Source organism: Cornus florida, unplaced genomic scaffold (assembly GCF_030987335.1).
Source record: "Cornus florida cultivar Cherokee Brave unplaced genomic scaffold, ASM3098733v1 CherokeeBrave_3.0.0_Hap2_Chr05, whole genome shotgun sequence".
Lineage (NCBI taxonomy): Eukaryota > Viridiplantae > Streptophyta > Magnoliopsida > Cornales > Cornaceae > Cornus > Cornus florida.
This window is the reverse complement of record NW_026775575.1, coordinates 69,728,174-69,745,875: the sequence shown is the minus strand read 5'-3', so window position 1 is coordinate 69,745,875 and position 17,702 is coordinate 69,728,174. Positions and strand designations below refer to the sequence as shown.

The 17,702-nt window shown below is 33.5% G+C and overlaps 2 protein-coding genes across 3 annotated transcripts; one reads left to right on the top strand and one right to left on the bottom strand.

The window, feature by feature from the left end:
- Positions 1-189: 189 nt before the first annotated feature.
- Positions 190-4,332, bottom strand: LOC132306766 (protein NRT1/ PTR FAMILY 5.2-like). 2 transcript variants are annotated; one of them, XM_059804317.1, is made up of 4 exons: positions 3,460-4,332; positions 2,877-3,094; positions 1,523-2,091; positions 190-1,172 (listed from the first exon to the last, which is right to left on the bottom strand). In XM_059804317.1, exons 1-4 carry the CDS (start codon positions 3,593-3,595, stop codon positions 272-274), a joined length of 1,824 nt encoding a protein of 607 aa, XP_059660300.1. In that variant the 5' UTR covers positions 3,596-4,332; the 3' UTR covers positions 190-271. The 2 variants fall into 2 exon arrangements, with proteins under 2 accessions (XP_059660300.1, XP_059660301.1); XM_059804318.1 differs by having other exon boundaries at positions 3,464-3,599.
- A 5,994-nt stretch (positions 4,333-10,326) lies between these two features.
- LOC132306764 (uncharacterized) lies at positions 10,327-13,237 on the top strand. The gene is made up of 4 exons (XM_059804316.1): positions 10,327-10,982; positions 11,559-11,647; positions 11,815-12,910; positions 12,988-13,237. Exons 1-4 carry the CDS (start codon positions 10,896-10,898, stop codon positions 13,066-13,068), a joined length of 1,353 nt encoding a protein of 450 aa, XP_059660299.1. The 5' UTR covers positions 10,327-10,895; the 3' UTR covers positions 13,069-13,237.
- Positions 13,238-17,702: the final 4,465 nt, after the last annotated feature.

Sequence of the window (17,702 nt, the reverse complement as noted above, 5' to 3'; positions counted from 1 at the left end):
ATAAATATATCCAATTTAACTCCATCCTTACTTTAATTGAAAGTATGCTCTTCCTCTGCATATCTAAAGTATATAGTAATTATCTTACTCATTTCACTTGATTTTATTATTTTTCTTGTCCTTGTCATTTGGTTTTGTTATTTATAGTCATAAAATATATATACTTTTCACTTGCAGTGGCCAAGTATGAACAACAGAGAACAACTTGACATTGATTGAATTTGACCAGCTTGTAATCTGATTCTTACAAGAAAACAATTTACAAGAAGTTTTAGGATTTTAACCCATCTAACAAACCCTTGTCATCTCGAGATGTAGATTTCATCTGCAAGGTTTCCATTGATTCCTGCAGCTCCCTTTGGCATTCATTGATGTCCACATTATATACGAATGACTTTGCAACAACCAGAAAAAACAGAGAGTTTAGAATGCTCAATACGGCATAGAAGGCATAATAGTAGTCCAAATGAGAGATATTTAGGTTGTCCAAAATCCACCCAGTGTGGTCATTTTTCTTAGTAAGATTAGCCACAGTTGATAGAAGAAAGCTGCTGAGGAAATACCCAACTCCCAAGCTGGTTGTGAAATAGGCAGTCCCAAGGCTTTTCATGCCCTGTGGTGCTTGGTCATAGAAAAACTCAAGCTTTGCAACTTCCATAAAGTTATCAGCAACCCCAAGCAAAGCAAATTGAGGGAGGAGAATGAAAATGCTAAGCGGAACAATTTGGTGTTTGCCGGTGATGTTATTCTCCCTTGCGACACTTAATCTCCTTCTTTCAGCTAAGAAAGCAGTGGTCATGACAACCACATGCAAACAAAATCCAATTCCCATTCTCTGCAGCATTGTGATCCCTCTTGGATTTTTGGTGTAGCGTCGAATTGCAGGAACAAAGTACCGGTCATAAACCACAATGCTAATCAACATGAAGATCGTTACAAACGCTGTTAGACATGCTGGGGGAATTTTGAAATGAGGACCAATGCTCCTGTTCATTAAGGCGCCTTGCTTGATGAAAAGTGTATGTGTTTGTGCTAGCATAGTGCTAGGTAGGAATGTTGAAACCAAAATTGGAAGCATTTTTATCATTTGCTTGGTTTCTTCAACTTGGGTCACTGGACATAGCATCCATGGTGAACTTGGCCCACTCTTTACGGCTGCTTTGTCTAGGACCCTGCAGATGCAATGCTAGTAATTAAGAGAGGAAATGGTGGGAACAAGTAGAGAAAATTGCATATAATTGCATTACTCTCAGTTTTTGTTGGTCATGTCAACAACCTATTGAAAGGAAGTATGTGTGGTTTTATGCATATCATTAACTATAATACTTTTAAACATGGAGATGTAGATGAGGGCTCATTTACACATACTCTGATATGTTGCAGCACAATAATGAAGTATTGGCATGACATAAGAGGGGTGGGATTAGGGATTTGATTCTTATAGTTGCCAATAAACATAATATTACTTTAGCAATAAAGGTTAAATGAAATTTTAACAGCTAGAAAATGGAGAGAGATTGACCTTAATGAAGTGGTGTAGTCAATTTTAAAGTTGCCAGACTTGGAATACTCATCTAAGCTTAGCTCATGAAGCTCTTTTGTGTTATCTGGAACAACCACATTCCACTTCCTCACTGCAGCCACTAGGACCTTGGCCATCCTAGTCAAGGGACTCCCTAATGGCTCCTTGTGTCTGTAATAGGGGGTGCCCACTGCAAACACTAAAATGGAAACTGCAAGCCCTAGTGTCGGAAGCCCATAGCCAGGAGTCCAGCCCACATTGTCTTGAATGTACACAAGGAAAGTATTGGAGAAGAGGGTACCAAAGAAAATGCTAAACATCCACCAATTGAAGAAGGATAGCTTTTGGAACCTTTCCTTTGGCTCAAAATCGTCGAACTGGTCTGCGCCCATGGTTGAGATATTGGGCTTGGTTCCCCCTGTTCCCACTGCAATTATGTACAAGGCACAAAAGAAAACACCAACTTGTAACGATGAGGCCTGTTTACAGTCCTCGTCCTTGATCCCTACACTGCATGGTGGTGGCCTCAGGGATGGCAATGAAACTGCTAGTGTCAACAAGCACATTCCCTGTTTGGTAGACATTAAGAAGGTGGCAAACTGTAAGTAATTGCATAAACGATCTACTTTTGTTATTTGGTGCAATTTTTTGTGTGTGTGAAAAAGGCTTGACTTGGGGACACATTACTTGATCCTCTCTTTATCAGGCCTTGGTACTATTTACCTGGTTTTGTATTACAAAGTCCATGGCTTGTCCTCTAAAAAACAATAAAGTTTAGGATGAAATTTTTTTTTTTCCATTTAGTAGAAGCCAGTGGATAAAAACTATTTTTTTCACCAAACATCAAAAATTTTGCTTTCTTCTGTTATTAGGTCAAAAGCAAATAATTTTTTTTTTTTTTTTGGACATAAACTGGTGACAAGAAGACAATTGATTCAACCTTTTGATATTGACTGGACAGCAGACAAATATAATATATAGATGAATGATATATCTTTATCATAGCTAGAAAGAGAGTATTGCAAAAGTTTTGCAACAGCCTCTAACATTAAACCTTGGAGGTTTCATGATCTCTCCCATGATGACAATAGGCTACCTCGATGAAGGCTAATCCGATTTGCATCAAAGTGTCTGATCATTGTTAATTTTTGTTGGTATTCAATTGATCAATACTTTCCCATAAGACCACTTGCAGAAAAATCAGAGTATGTGTGGATTGCAGTAGTTATACGATGATCATACACGTATTTGACCATGCCTGGTTTACGATGAATACATATAATACAGAACTGGTTTATGCAATGGAATTATATATCCATATGTTATATGCATGTAAACTGAATTTAGGTACTACCGCAAAGTAAATGGCTGATGCAATGACAAAAGTCCAGTATCTGCCAAGATAAGTATCCGCAATATAAGCGCCTAAAATGGGAGTCAACCATACGGTACCAATCCAGTTGGTGACATTGTTTGAAGATTTTACAGTGCCTTCATGGAGCTTATTTGTTAGATACAGCACCAAGTTTGAAGCAATGCCATAATATGCCATCCTCTCGAACACTTCATATGCTGCAAAAGCATAGAAATAGAGGGTCAAAAATGAAGAATAGATACTTACCAAAAAAATGAAAAATTGAACAGAACTTCATTAGTCCTACATAGGCTGCTTATCACTCCTTGGGTTGTCTTCTATCAAACATGGATTTAGAATAGATATGAGAGAAAGATGAGTTTGGTGAGACTTGGTGTCCTTATAAATCATAAGCCTAATACTTTAAATATAGAGTAATATTCTTCAATTATATAGGGGCATCCCAAACTCATGAACCCTTTTCTTTCAACACTACTCTACTCGAAGGAACTAGGTAAAAATAACATGCTCAAAGAAGAGGGTGGGATGGACTATATTAAAGCGTGCGCATAAGATACTTTACCTACAAGGAAGGAACAAGCTTTCCATCTCCCTGTTTTTGATCTTAGGATGGGTGCACCTTTGAGATCCACAGTCCCATCTTGTGTGTAATCTTCTTTTCCATCAACATGGCCTTTCTCTTCTTCTAACTTTGTCATTATGGTAGGGAGAGAAAGAGTGGCTATAATTTTAAGTGCAACTCATATTAGTGTATGGCTCTTTATAAAGCATCAGATTTTCCACTTGCATACCTTTTTACCACAACCTTTAACCTCCATATGAATCATTCCTTTAGAGCTAAGAAGTTAATCTTTTGCGTCTTCTAGTAACTATTTTCTAGTAGGTTTGCCTCTAAACTATCGACTAAATTTAGCAGTACTGATGTAGACACATCGCGAGGGCCGTAAGGCATAAGCTATAATGCTTGTGTAAAATCACTAACATGTGAGTTAATTCAGGCTTCCCAAATGCTGCTACATGGCTACACTTGTCTGACTTGTCTTTAATTATGAATTGTATAAAAATAAATTGATAAACTATGAATTGACATCAACTACAAAGAGTATTTCTAACTGAAAACCGGCAAAGAATCTAAGATCCTCTTTTGTCTGTTGATGAATGGCATAAGTTACTGGAAAAAAAAATATATATGACATGGAGCATTGCTATGCAGGTGATGATGCTGCAGATACGGAAGCAGTTGAAATTAAGGTGCTTCGAGAAGGCTGCTAAATGCTAATGTTTATCTGCCAGCATAACATGAGGTATAAATTGATAGGGTATATCTTCTCAATAATATATAGCAGGAATGACAATGATCTGTAATTTTTTCTTTTTAGTAGACATATATGCTGTTTATTCAAACTGATTAGCTGATACACAAATTTATACGGATGAAAGGCCGATATTAATGTCTCTGCTGAGAAAAATAACAGAAATAGAAACAAAGAACACTAGCAAAACCTACAGATTTTTACGTGGTTTACCCAAAACTTGTGCTACTGGAGTCGCCAAGATTTCACTACGATGAAGAGCAAACGAATTAATGAGAGTTCAAAATGACTAATAACCGCCCCCCACTGTACTCCTATAGAATTACAACTTCAGCTTGTACTGATTTTCTGTATTAGACAGGTCAATTTCCTAGCCGTAAACTAGTGATTGATCAAAGTTTAAGCCTACCTGAATCGGGTTTGGAAAAGGCTTAGAGGATTGGTAAAATACTCTAATCATCCTTACTCACTGGCTTAACCTATATCAATATGCTTTTTTAGACCTTTTCTCTATTGGAAATTGTATTTTGGGTATTTATTACAAGTGAACTATGGCTTGACAGCTCCTCTTAATTAATTAAGCTTTTCACTCATCCAATACTTCATTCATAAACCCTAAATCTGGATGTTCATGATATTTTTTTATTAAAAAAACAATTAAACTCCATTATCATATTTTTGAGCCAATAAGCCTAACAAATGAGACACTGACAGATTGTTAAACTATAACAAGCTTACGAAGGATTGTTGTCGCGGGAAACAGTAACTTCTGTCAATGGTCAAGAAAACTGTAGCTACTGCAAATGAATATTCACATATATATTTTGATTACGATCACGACTTTTTGTTTCTTCTTTCTTCTGATTAGTGAAATAGCACCCTGAAATGAAAGATCAGTTTTGAAAAATGAACTTGGGTGAACCATAACGTATTGATTTTTGTGCTTTCATTTGATGAAGGTGGAGGCAGAAGACAAAGAGGAAGGCCAAGAAAAAGTAATTAAACAGGCCTGTGACATTGACAAGGCTTTCAAAATAAGACAACAACATTGAAGACAAAGTAGACTTTGCTAAATACAACCATACATGGAATCAATGCAAAAGAAGAAAAAAACACTAATAGGTCCAAAAAAAATTGTATTCTCTCTTTAATTCTGGTTCATCTCAAATTGACAACTTTACAGAACCACATACTTGTTTTGGATCATGCTGAGGCGGCTCACTGCCAATCAAAGTGTTAGAACAATCCTTGTGATCCACGAAAACGAACATCCAGTGACTAGGTTAGATGCAGTGCATGAGACCTCCATGCATTCTAATCCACATAATTATTACAATGATTATATTTATTTGACAGAAATATATAGAAGTTATCTGAGGTGATACTTTATATATGCCACCAATTTTTTTTTTTTTTTTTTTTTTTTTTTAAAAAAAACCCCACAAAATAGTAAAAGATACTTGGAATACTTATATAATTTAATTGATTAATATGCAAATATAGCTTAATTACCAATTAACCACCCAATAAGTTGAGTTTTTTGTTTCTAATCTGGTCTTTCTTTGATCAAGCTAGATTCTAGTTAAATCTTAATTGACTAAGCAATAAGCATACTAGTTCAGATGTTCAATGACTTGCAATGCAAGGCGAATTTGCATTCTCTGCACCATTACTGCATATATTCCCTCTTGGATTCTCAGTGAAGCTTTGAACTGAAGGAATATTAAGGTATTGATCATCATATGTTACAATGCTAATCAATATGAAGATTGTCACAAATGCTGTGTTGCAACCAAAACTAGAACCACTAAAATTATCATATGCTTTGTTTCTTCCACATGCTAGGTACCAAAATTATTTAACATCTTGTGTATATTCCTATTTTCCATAAACAGGGCCTTTCTCTCCTTCTACAGTTCTACCTTTGTGTTTTCATGGAGAGAGAGGAAATTGAACTTTTATCAAGTGAATGGATATGTTTGGAAAGAACAATACTTACCCAGGTCATCGACGGCTGATGTGATCCAATTACAAATGCACACATAATTTGTATTGTCCTTTGGAAAATAATAGTTGTTATCAAAATCAGTACTCTTAAAATATTTAACAAATTATTTCAAATTCATTGTTGGTAATAAACTACTCATAACAGATAAAAATATAACAGAGTAATGAATAATAAATGAGTTATTCCATTATTCTTAAATTTTATAATTAATCTATATTTCTTTATTATTTTAAAAAAAATCTCAAGAGTAAAAAATAACTCTCTATATAAACTTTAGACAATGTCATGTAGAAAGTGTGTCAAATTTATCTTAATGAATCGAATATTGAATAATGTTGGAAATATTTTAATAAAAAATATAATTAAATTAAATTAACGATGGCTTAATGTGATATTATTTTACTAGTTAAATCATATTTATGGTGGATATTATTCATTCATAATTGTTATATCTTAACTGTTACTTATTCATTTTATATATACATAAAAAGCATTCAATATCTCTCAATTTGGACGAATGTGGCTACCATGTTTTTCTTCTCCATCTTTTTATTCAAAGCATGTTTATACTTGTGTATCCATTTATTTATTTATTTTATGAGTTTATGGACAACAAGACACATAATATAGATTTGGAGAACATAATCTCGTGTGGTCTTGTGTTATATCGTTTGTACTTGCATGTATGAAGGACTATCAACTTTAAGACAACGTTTTTACACCTACTTTCTGTCTCACAACTCTTTTTTAAACTCATTTTTTTACTTATTGTTAATTTTATATATAAATTGCACTCTTATTATCATTTTTTTGGACAAAATTACCCCTTAACAGCCACGTCAGCAAATTCTCCGTACCATTATATACGTGTGAAAATTAATCTAAGTCAAATTTATTTTATTTACTTTTATCCTATATATCAGTATGAAACCATATTATGAGTCAAGTTTATTTTATTTTTTATCCTATCATATCCATATGATAATTTTTTCCTAATATCATCTTAGATTAGTATGAATCTATATTATATGTTTCTGTATAAAAAGATATTTTTTATAAGAGCTTGCATAAAAGTTAAATAATTATAGTAATCTGCTAACATAGGAATCAAGAATCACAAATATAATATAATATAATATATCTAGTGACATAGAAAGTAATTTTCAGTGTTACAAATTTGGTATGGCATGATGATTCAGATTTCAAATATAATAAAATAATTTAGAAATAGCCCAGCTTATAATATCTATACTAAACTTGTTTTTCAAAACAATAAATAGAATAACATATAAAAATCTCTAAACAGGTCACGTTTGTGGTTAATTTCATCTTGAGGTACTTTAATTAAAGTACTCACCTTCAATGAGATTTTGTTTGCAAAAACTCATTGATTACTTGTTCTCTTTTCACGTGCAAACAAAATCTCTCTCCCTCTCTCTCTCTAATATAATATTTAGGGATAACAAAGTTTAACACAGCTTGTCAACAACGAGATAAATGAGTTTGGATTGATCTTAAACGGGTTCAGGTTGTAAACGGGTCGACACGATTAATCCGTTTAGTTAATTGTATCGTGTTTGGGTTGAGGGGTTCAACCCGTATAACCCGTTTATACTTGTTTAACTGTACGCGTCATGAACAAATTTCTATTTAAATTCCAAAATAACTATCTAAACTTATATCTTATATAATTTTTATAATTATAATTATTTTTTTTTGTAAATTAAAGATTATTTAGTAATTTGATTGGATTGAAACTTATATTTTTCTAGTATTTAATATTTGATCGAGTATTATTAATAATTTAAATACTTAAATATTTGATTTTATTAAATAAGTCATTAGATGGGTTATACGTATAACTCCTTTAATAAACAGGTCGGGTTAGTGTTGAGGGTTCTTGACATAATTATTAAACGGGTCATGTTCGGGTTAAACTGTTTAGTAAAATACCCTTACATGGACACGACACAATTACGACCCGCAAACACGAATTCCCACCCCTAAATTGACATTCCACTCCCTCTTAATTTCTTTTCTTTCCTTGACATCTGAAAAAATAAAATAAAAATTTGAAGGCCCCATAGCGATTGAGATCAAAACCAAAAAAAAAAATTCATAGTTGTTAGAAATACAATTAAAGACTGAAAATGCAGAAGGGGTAGCCAGCATTTAGCTTTGAAGTAAATAACTAGTTTCCAAAAAAAACACTAGCAAACTTAACATAAGCTAGTTCTCCAACAGCCATGTCCATCATGATCATTAGAGGACCTATGACCCCTTTTCCATGTAACTTAGAAAACTTGTTAAACTCAAAATGATGTATCACACAAATACAGTTAATTTTTGTTTATATGTACCCAAAACAAATTTAAATATAATAGTATAAAAAATAAAATAAACTTTTATGCAAGCTCGTATAAAAATACCCTTCTATACATAAACATATAATATGGTTTCATACTTAATCCAAGATGATATTAGGAAAAATTAAAATATGGATATTATAGGATAAAAAAATAAAATAAACTTGACTTATAATATGGTTTCATACTGATAGGATAAAAGTAAATAAAATAATTTTGACAATATATAATGGTATGAAGAATTTTCTAACGAGAAAGTAAATAATAATAAAAAATTCCTTTACTGTTGAGGGGCAATTTTGTCCAAAAAAATGGCTCAGCAAATCATTTAAACCGACATCAATTAAAGTCACCTGACTCACCTCCTCGAAATAGTTGAGGAGGATTTTTTGATAAAAATATTCATAAGGGGGATTTTTTGTTGGAATTTATATATATATATATATTTAAATAATAAAAATTATTTTATGGTCCTATGCACTACGTTTTCTAAAGTAGGATTGTAATATAATTTTTGATACTTCATGGATTGGGTTTGTACTTTCTAATTTGATGGTCTAATTAGAAGTATGGTTTTTATACTGTTGGATTGTGGTTTTCCAACTTATTTGGTGTGATTTAATTCTAACAATTGATATCTAAGTTTCCATGATAGGAAGGGAGACTTAGGTATGCTTGTTTGTAGAGAAGCCGTCCCCCTGTTGTTGTTATATACAAGGGTTTTAAATTCCTTATTCAGATCTTTTGTATCGATAACTCTCAGAAGGGAGTAAAACGCTCTAACTTTTTAGATCTCTCAAAGGACACTAAGGAATTCTCAAAGGTATCTAAAATTTAATCATCTAATCAGGTATGATATAAAAACCCCTGATGATTAATTCTGATTTCTACAAGTATATTATTTAATTTAAACCCCACATTTTTTGCACATGGTTAAAAGTTGAGGATTTATTTATTTATTTATTATTTTTTTGGCCATTCGCCCAATTTGAAATAAAGCTTCTTAATTTTTTTGTTCACTTTGATGCGTCAAAATTTTAGCACAATTTTTTGGGACAATTTGTTAAATGACATATATGATAATATATGAAAACGGTAAAAGAGAAATTATAGAAAAAAAATAATATTAGTTATAATGCTTTGTTGGAGATATTTATAAAAGTTAAAACTTCCTTATTTTATAGAAAAAAAAAAAAAAAAAAAAAAAACCGAAACAGCCGTAAGTCTGCTACCTCCTCCTTCCTCTCTCTCACTCAACCTTTGTCCCACGGCGGGCTTGCGATAACAAAGTTCCCGTTGAAAAATTATATTTGAGGGGTAAAAAATCATTTTCGGTTACAAAGGTTCATGTAATATAATAGTCAACAACATACCATTCAAGGAAAAAATTAACTTACCAACGTACTAGTGACTTAACGGTATCAGTCTTTTACCTTTCAAAAAGAGGAAATCAGGTTCAAGTCTTTTCTTCACACGTGTCTGGCTGTGTGAGTACCAACTAGAAAAAAAAAAAAAAAAAAATCAAACTTTTTCTCCTCTTAGTTTTTGTTTTTTTTACTGGATCTGTGGAACCAAATTGAATTGATTAAACACAGTTTGGTTCCATTGGATTTCAAGGTCCTGTTTGGTTCCAATTTCTATATAAAAAAAATAGGAACCGTGCGTACCTCCAGTAAAACAAACGAGTTTGGAGGGACTTGAGAATGAAAGACCATATAAGTGAATCAAATGCTTTCTTAAAATCAACTTTGATGGACACCTAATTTAGCTGTTCACTAAATGAGTAAATGGTAATTGACAACCCTTATCTTGTTTGGGTAACTCGACGGTCTAAATTTTTCAATAGAAATAATTTGGTTTAGTTTTGTAATAACAGTTTTTAGGAACTCTTTAAAAAAAAAAAAAAAAGAAGAAAAAAAATCTCAGAGAACTACAGAAAAATAAAAGAAATAAAAAAGAAATTGTGCGTTTTTTTTTTGGTAAAACAGGAAAAAGTTTTTTAAAAAACCAAACAATGCCCCTCTTTCCCCATTTCATCATCACTTCGTCAGTCATTACCTTTCTATCTATGCATGTTCTATTCTATAATTGAGAATCCCAACGGTCACTTCCCTTTTCAAACAAAACCCTAGAGAGAGCCTATCGAAACTTCAACATTTCTCAGCCGCTTTGTGGTCTTTTCAATCAACTTCATTTCGTAATCTGCCCTCTCTCTCTCTCTCTCTCTAAAAATGAAGACCTAATAACCCAATTTTCGTCACCCTTTATTGGAGCAAAATCACTATCTGAAATCAAGAAGTGAAGATCCCTAATGGGCTGTTTTCTTGCTTGTTTTGGTTTTTCAAAGGATCGGAAACACCAAAAACAGAGGAACGAGGTCCTCCCTCTAGATCAACAAGTAAGCCAACTTTAAGCTTAGTTGTTATGTAGTTTTCGATTTATCTTTCCATCTGTTTGGCAGCCCAGAAAATTAGATGAAAGAAAAAGAAAAGTAAAGAAAGAAAGAGAAGTTTATGTTTACATTGTTCCCACAAGACCTAAAAATCAACTCAGCAACACCACAGTTGTATTAGGATCAAGCTGAGTTCGTTTTTTGTTTCTGGGGTTCGAAATTGTAGGATTCCGTGGTTCAAAAGTTGGGTTCTTTTTGACTTTCAAAAAAAAAAAAAAAAATAGAGAAGGTTTTCATTTCTAATCTTTTTCAATATTTTTCTAATTAACCAAACTGAGCTTTAAATTCAAATTAATTGATTTTCTTCTTAAAAATCAGAAACAACATAGAGTCGATATTTTAGCACTTAACCCCTTTCGTGGATTCCACTGTCCAAAATCAGTAGAATTTGTCTTGGCAAGCGCTTGGTTCTGCTCTGTCCCCCATATGCTGCCCCCCTTTTCCAATATTTTCCTAGCAACCAAACAGGGCTTTAAATTCAATTAATTGCTTTTCTTCTTCTTCTTCTTTTCCTCTTTGCAGATATATGGAAGTCAAAAGTCGGTGCAACAAACTGTCTCTTTAGAACAGAACATCCCAGAAAAATCCACCAACTCGATTTTGGAATTGCAGTTAGTATTTCTATTTTACTGGGTCATTGAATATTCTTAATCTGTTTGTTTTCATTATTATTATTATTTTTCATTTATGTTTGTGTCTTTTGAAAACGAACAAAAAAAAGTATGCTTTTCCTTAAATTGGTTTCCTGTGAAAGAAATTTTATGGATATTGGTTGTAGGGATAGGTCTGAGGAGCAATTGAGCTTGAGTAACAGGAAAAAAGTTACATTTGATTCAAATGTCAGAACCTATGAACATGTCTCTGTCCATAACAGTACAGACATTTTACCGAAGATTGACAAAGGTATCAAGAAGGAGGGGGACAGTTTTGCAGAATCTAGCCTATCCCATTCGCTGGCTGAGAATGGTTCAGTAACATCAAGCATTGGATCGTACCCTCAGAACCACAGGTACCAGAATTGCAGAGACAATGATGACACCGTTGAGGAATCAGAAGATAAGGACAGTGATTTGGATGATGAGGAAGATGAGAAAGAAGACTATGGAGATTACGATGAAGATGGGGATTATAGAATTTCAAGTAATGAAGTGTGGTCGGAGACAATTCCAACTACATCAATGAAGTCAAGGACAGACATTTCTCCAGCTACCGTGGTTATGGAGGAGGTAGAGAGCCCGGTGAAACTGTCTGGATTGCCTCAACAAGAAGTGAAAACCATTGGGTTGGGCAGGAATGCAAGAGACAGGAGTGTTTATGTTGATTCAGTACTGAACCCGGTGGAAAATTTAAGTCAGTGGAAAGCTGTGAAATCAGAAGGGACACCATCATTGAAGTCAGATAAGGAAAACTGCATAGCAGACCGGGAAGCACCCCGTATTTTGTTTAGTTCAGAATGGAGTTTTAAGGAATCATCTTTCAGTTTTAAGTCCAATTTTGAACAGTCTGAGAATATAAATCGAGAAATAGCTGTTGATGCAAGTCTTTCAAATTGGTTGGTGTCTTCTGCGACCAGTCCCACCAAGAAGACTAGCTCCATTGGGCTTGAAACTATTGCTCCTGAGAAGAGCATGTCACAAGGATCAAATTCAGTGACGAGCATAGATGATAAACCAATTTTAGGTGCATTGACTGTGGAGGAGGTGAAACAGTTTTCTGCATCGTGCTCGCCCAGGAGGTCACCGAGTCAAAGCCCTGAAGAGATGCCCATAATAGGTACTGTTGGGACATACTGGAATCACACAAGCACAGCTAAGGATTCTGGTTCAGCTTCTTCCTATAAAGGCATACCAAACACAACCAGCAAGTATAGAGAGGTATTTGGGAAGTAAAATTTTGTGGATTATTTTTCTATAGGTAATTGAGGGTACTAATTAAGTTTATGGGTTTGCAGGATAAGAGAGTGAATTGGCACTCCACCCCATTCGAAACAAGGTTGGAGAGAGCCTTGAACAGAGGTGTTTCTAAAGCTTAATCTACCTATCTTCTCAGTGCAGTTTGTGAAAATGATTCTAGAGTTCTCTTTTGGCAAGTTTGTTTTCGATACAGTTCATTGTTTGTTTGTTTTCTATACAAATTCATTGTTTCTATCAGTTGTTTTGTGAATTCAAGGTAAAAATATATGGGAATTTGTTTGTTTGTTATTTTGTTTCCTTATCAATTTAATTTGTTGGAATGAAATTGAATTTATATATTTGTTTGTTTTTATTTGCATGTTTCTAGGCTAAAGGTAGATATCTCTTTGCACTGAAAGAGACATAATATCTCTCAATCTTTGCATTATGATAACAAATTGAAAACATAATTTTCGTCGTTATAAGCATTATTACTTCTCTTCCTGTATGTGTCCTGTCAATGGATTGTAAATGTAGTTGCGTTGAGATGATTCTTGGCATCCCTAGATTTCTTTGGTTTGTGTTATAAATTTTTGGTTCTGCTTTAAATTTAGAAGTGCTATGAAAATAAGTATCTCCTTCCATTAGTTTCAACAATCAACTTCACTATGATCAAGCAGGGTTAGTTTTTGAGAAACTAATTTTTTGATTGGAAGATCATATATAACAATCTGTTTTTCAATATGAAAGCAGAGCAGGGGCCTGCGGAAAAGAGAAAACAGCCCACATCATCTTACTTGCTTCCCCATTTTCCTCAACTCGGATTTTCAAATAATATTTCACTGCATCATTGATCTGTTTGTTCTGATAAAACCCAATGTGTGTGTGTGTGTTTGGGTTGTAAAATCAACAGATTATGGTTAAAAGTCATTTCCGGAGAACAACTGTAAATTCAAAGTTGAAGAGAACAACTTAAAAGAGCAGAATGGGAGTTATACCTTTTGAAGGAATATGACCTCATGTTGCTTTGTTAGATGCGATCTTATGCTATGCATATCCCTTCACATATTTAAATAGACACCATAAATATATCCAATTAATATCAGAATAACTTAACAAAAAATGTTTAATTTGCATCTACTAATATATCCATTATAGTTTGGTTGTATTCTGAAATAAAATTGTGTAGCACTTCTTATCAAGTCAATTTGTTATCAATCAACAAGTGCATTGAAAAAAGTGGGTTATTATTATTATTTTTTTGGTAAATTAAAAAGAAAAGCGGGTTATTTGATTCACCTCAAAATTGTATATATGCTGCAATAAATATACGACATGAATGAAGAATCATCAAATAAGAATCTGCTCTTAGATTTTGTTGACATTGTATTCCATGCTGCTTATGCCAAAAGTTATGTTCTAGATTTTCATATGAGTTGACATTGTATTCCATGCTGCCTGTTCCTAGTATTAGTGCTCTAGATTTTCATATGCATTTTGAATTTGTTTTGGGCAGTTGGTTTTAGCACTTTAAACCCTCTCATAAAAGACAGTAAGAATGATCATGATTACCCACAAAAAGTAAAATTTAAGGGAATTGTAACTGAGAACATCTGACAGTGCACCTGTGCGTGCTTTCTGGTGTGGGGCAACAGTTCTCACTGCTGGGCGGGAAAGCACCGGTGCACTAGAGAGATTTGCAGTTTATTGAAACTCTAGTTGACAATACATCCAAAGATTGAGAAATAAATTTGGCATCAATGATACGAACTCATAGGATTCAAAGAGCGCGGAATGAAAACAGAAGATTCATGTAGCCGACCCGAAGTACTTGGGAAAAGGTCTTCTTCTTCTTGTTGTGTCTAATGTGTTACAGCTCTGTGAAGCAAAAACTGTCATTATCTTTATCTAACTCCATCATTGAGGATTCTGTGAATTGAAGAATACTCATCTGAAACCCACTTTCTATCAAATTGTGATAGCGATACAACAGAAAATGAGCACTTAGGAACTAGTGATGAATGTCTGCTTGTGAGGTTGAGTTGTCAACTTTTGCTCCCTGGAATATTCTGATAAATTTGGATATGAAACTCGTACAACAATCATTACTTGCATCCCTACAGAAAAGAAAATACAATGGGTGAGAATTAGTTAAGTTGGTATAGGCGCAATAACAACTAGTATCAATTAGATCAATTACAATGCATTAGCTTTAAAACTCTTTTATTTCCTGCTAAATAGAAGACACAGGTTCATCAAAAACTGTCAAATGGGATATGGAATATATGGTGTATTTATTTATTTATTTCTTTTTTCACATTTGAGTTTGTGTTTCTTGCATCTCTCATCTTTCCATACACATATGTTTCAGTTACCTTTTTCATGTTTTTCTTTTGACACCATATACCATTGTAGGTCAACAGATTGCATTGCAGTGTGCGCACTTTGAACAAAAGGCCTGTTTCTATGTGATGAGTTTTTTATTTTTTATTTTTATTTATTTATTTTATTATTATTATTATTTTTTATGGTATACAAATACAAACTACTCTTATTTGTTTAATTGTTTGTATGAGGCTAGATTGAATGACACAACACAACCAGCGCATGACAATGGTTCTTATCATGTCGTTATCAGCAAAACCATAATGTAATATTGCTGTTGTTTGTAACTAAGTCAAAATTACATTAGCCCATTACAAATGCTAGTCTTGTTAATTCGAGTTTTGGGAGGATCGGATGCAAACCTAACATTTGATGTTATTTTATGACTGCCCTTGAACTTGCATCTATGTTACTTACCGTGGGCAGTGGCTACATTATTGCACATCTCTGAGGCTGAATTTTTTGTACTGTTTTAGGAAAAATTTACAATGCACTTTGAACAACAGCCTGTTTCTATGTGTGTAGTTTTTATTTTTATGCACTTTGATGATCAGCAGGACAATGCTGAATGTACTAGCCCAGTATAACACATCAAAATATGTCACATAACATTATTTGGGAGGGACGGACTGGATACAAACTTAACATTTGACATTATTTGTATGACTGCCCTTGGACTCGAATCCATGTTTCTTACCTTTGGCGGTGGCTGCGTTATTACACATCTGAAGTTGAATTTTTTGTCCTATTTTAGGCTAAATTTACATTGCACTTTGAACAACAGCCTGTTTCTGTGTGTAAATTATTATTTTATCATTTTTTTTTTGAAAGATATTATTTTATCATGTTGTTATCAGCAAAACCATAACGTAATATTGCTGTTGTTTGTAACTAGAAGAGTAAACATTGACAAGTTAAAATTACATTAGCCATTACACATGCTAGTCTTGTTAATTCGAGTTTTGGGAGGAACGGACTGGATGCAAACCTAACATTTGATGTTATTTGTATGATTGTCCTTGGAATCAAATCTATGTTTCTTACCATTGGGCCTTGGCAGTGGCTACATTATTGCACATCTGAAGTTGATTTTATGTACTATTTTAGGCTAAATTTTCATTGCATCAGTTTATTTGATCCATAACCTACTACAATAATTATGATGTATGGAAAAAATCAACCAGAAATCAAGCTAGCAAGTTTACCTTGAGATTACTGTAACTAGTTCTTCACCATTCTGATCGCTCCACCGCACTTTCTTCTGTAACTTTCTTGACTCTTGTACTGTTCCATCTGTTCTCTCGGGCATCATCATAGTGCTTGATTCACTGACTATTTCTATTCCCAAAAGAACGTCTGCTCCTTTTTGAGTCTTCACCATTGTTATTTATGATGACCCTTGGTTGCAGAAAGTTGCATTAACAGTATTTGTATCCAATGTGATATATATATATATATATATCTAGAACAAAAAAAGTTCAGTAAATTCTGTTAATTTTATTAACTTCAAAAAACAAATATATATAAGCATACTGAAAATGCAAGAAAGCCCTTCTTCTATTCTCGGAAAGTTTTTCTTACCCCCCAAAACAACCTCCTTTTTTCTCTCTCAGTTTTACTTATAGAAGTTTATATTTTGCCCTAAACTTCCTTCTCGGCTTCCAAGTTGGAGGTTGATGGGCTTTACTTTTCTGTGGGGCGGTCCGTTTGTACGGACTGTCCCAATCGGAAATCCAGCCTTCTTCCTTTTAATTCTGTATTTATTGGGCTTGACCTTTAGGCCTGAGGTTGGCGAAGAGTCTTAATGATTGGATGCACTGGGCTAGGCCTGCCCCAGTTCAGGCCCATTGATAATTCTATAAACCAGTACCCTCATCCCACCCCTTTTGAGATGTCCACTTTTATCAATCACTCTGCTCAGATTTGTTGGTTATATGAATATCAAATCCTATAAAATTTGTGTGAGGTTTAGTTCATCCATAACAGGCCACAGTTTTTTTCCTTCACGAAAGAAACCAACAGAAATAGATACAGAAGACATATGTATGCCCACACAAACACACACGGGTAATACAATTTTTTTAATTTTTTTTATTGATTAACATACAAAGTTCAATGAAAACAAACCAAATAAATATAATTGAATTACAAATAGGAATATAAAAAACCAAAGAAAATTACCCCGAGTTTTGACAATGACAAATTAATTAAGAAGAGTGCTAGCTGCAGGCACTCTCATTAGTTGAAAAATCAATTATAAAAGGTTTAATTAATACCTCTTTATTTTTGCGTGACTTTGCAATTTAACTTTTTATGACTAAATTACCCTTTTAACTTATTACATCTTTCTTTCTTGTTAATTCTTTACCTTTTTATTCAATGTCTTATA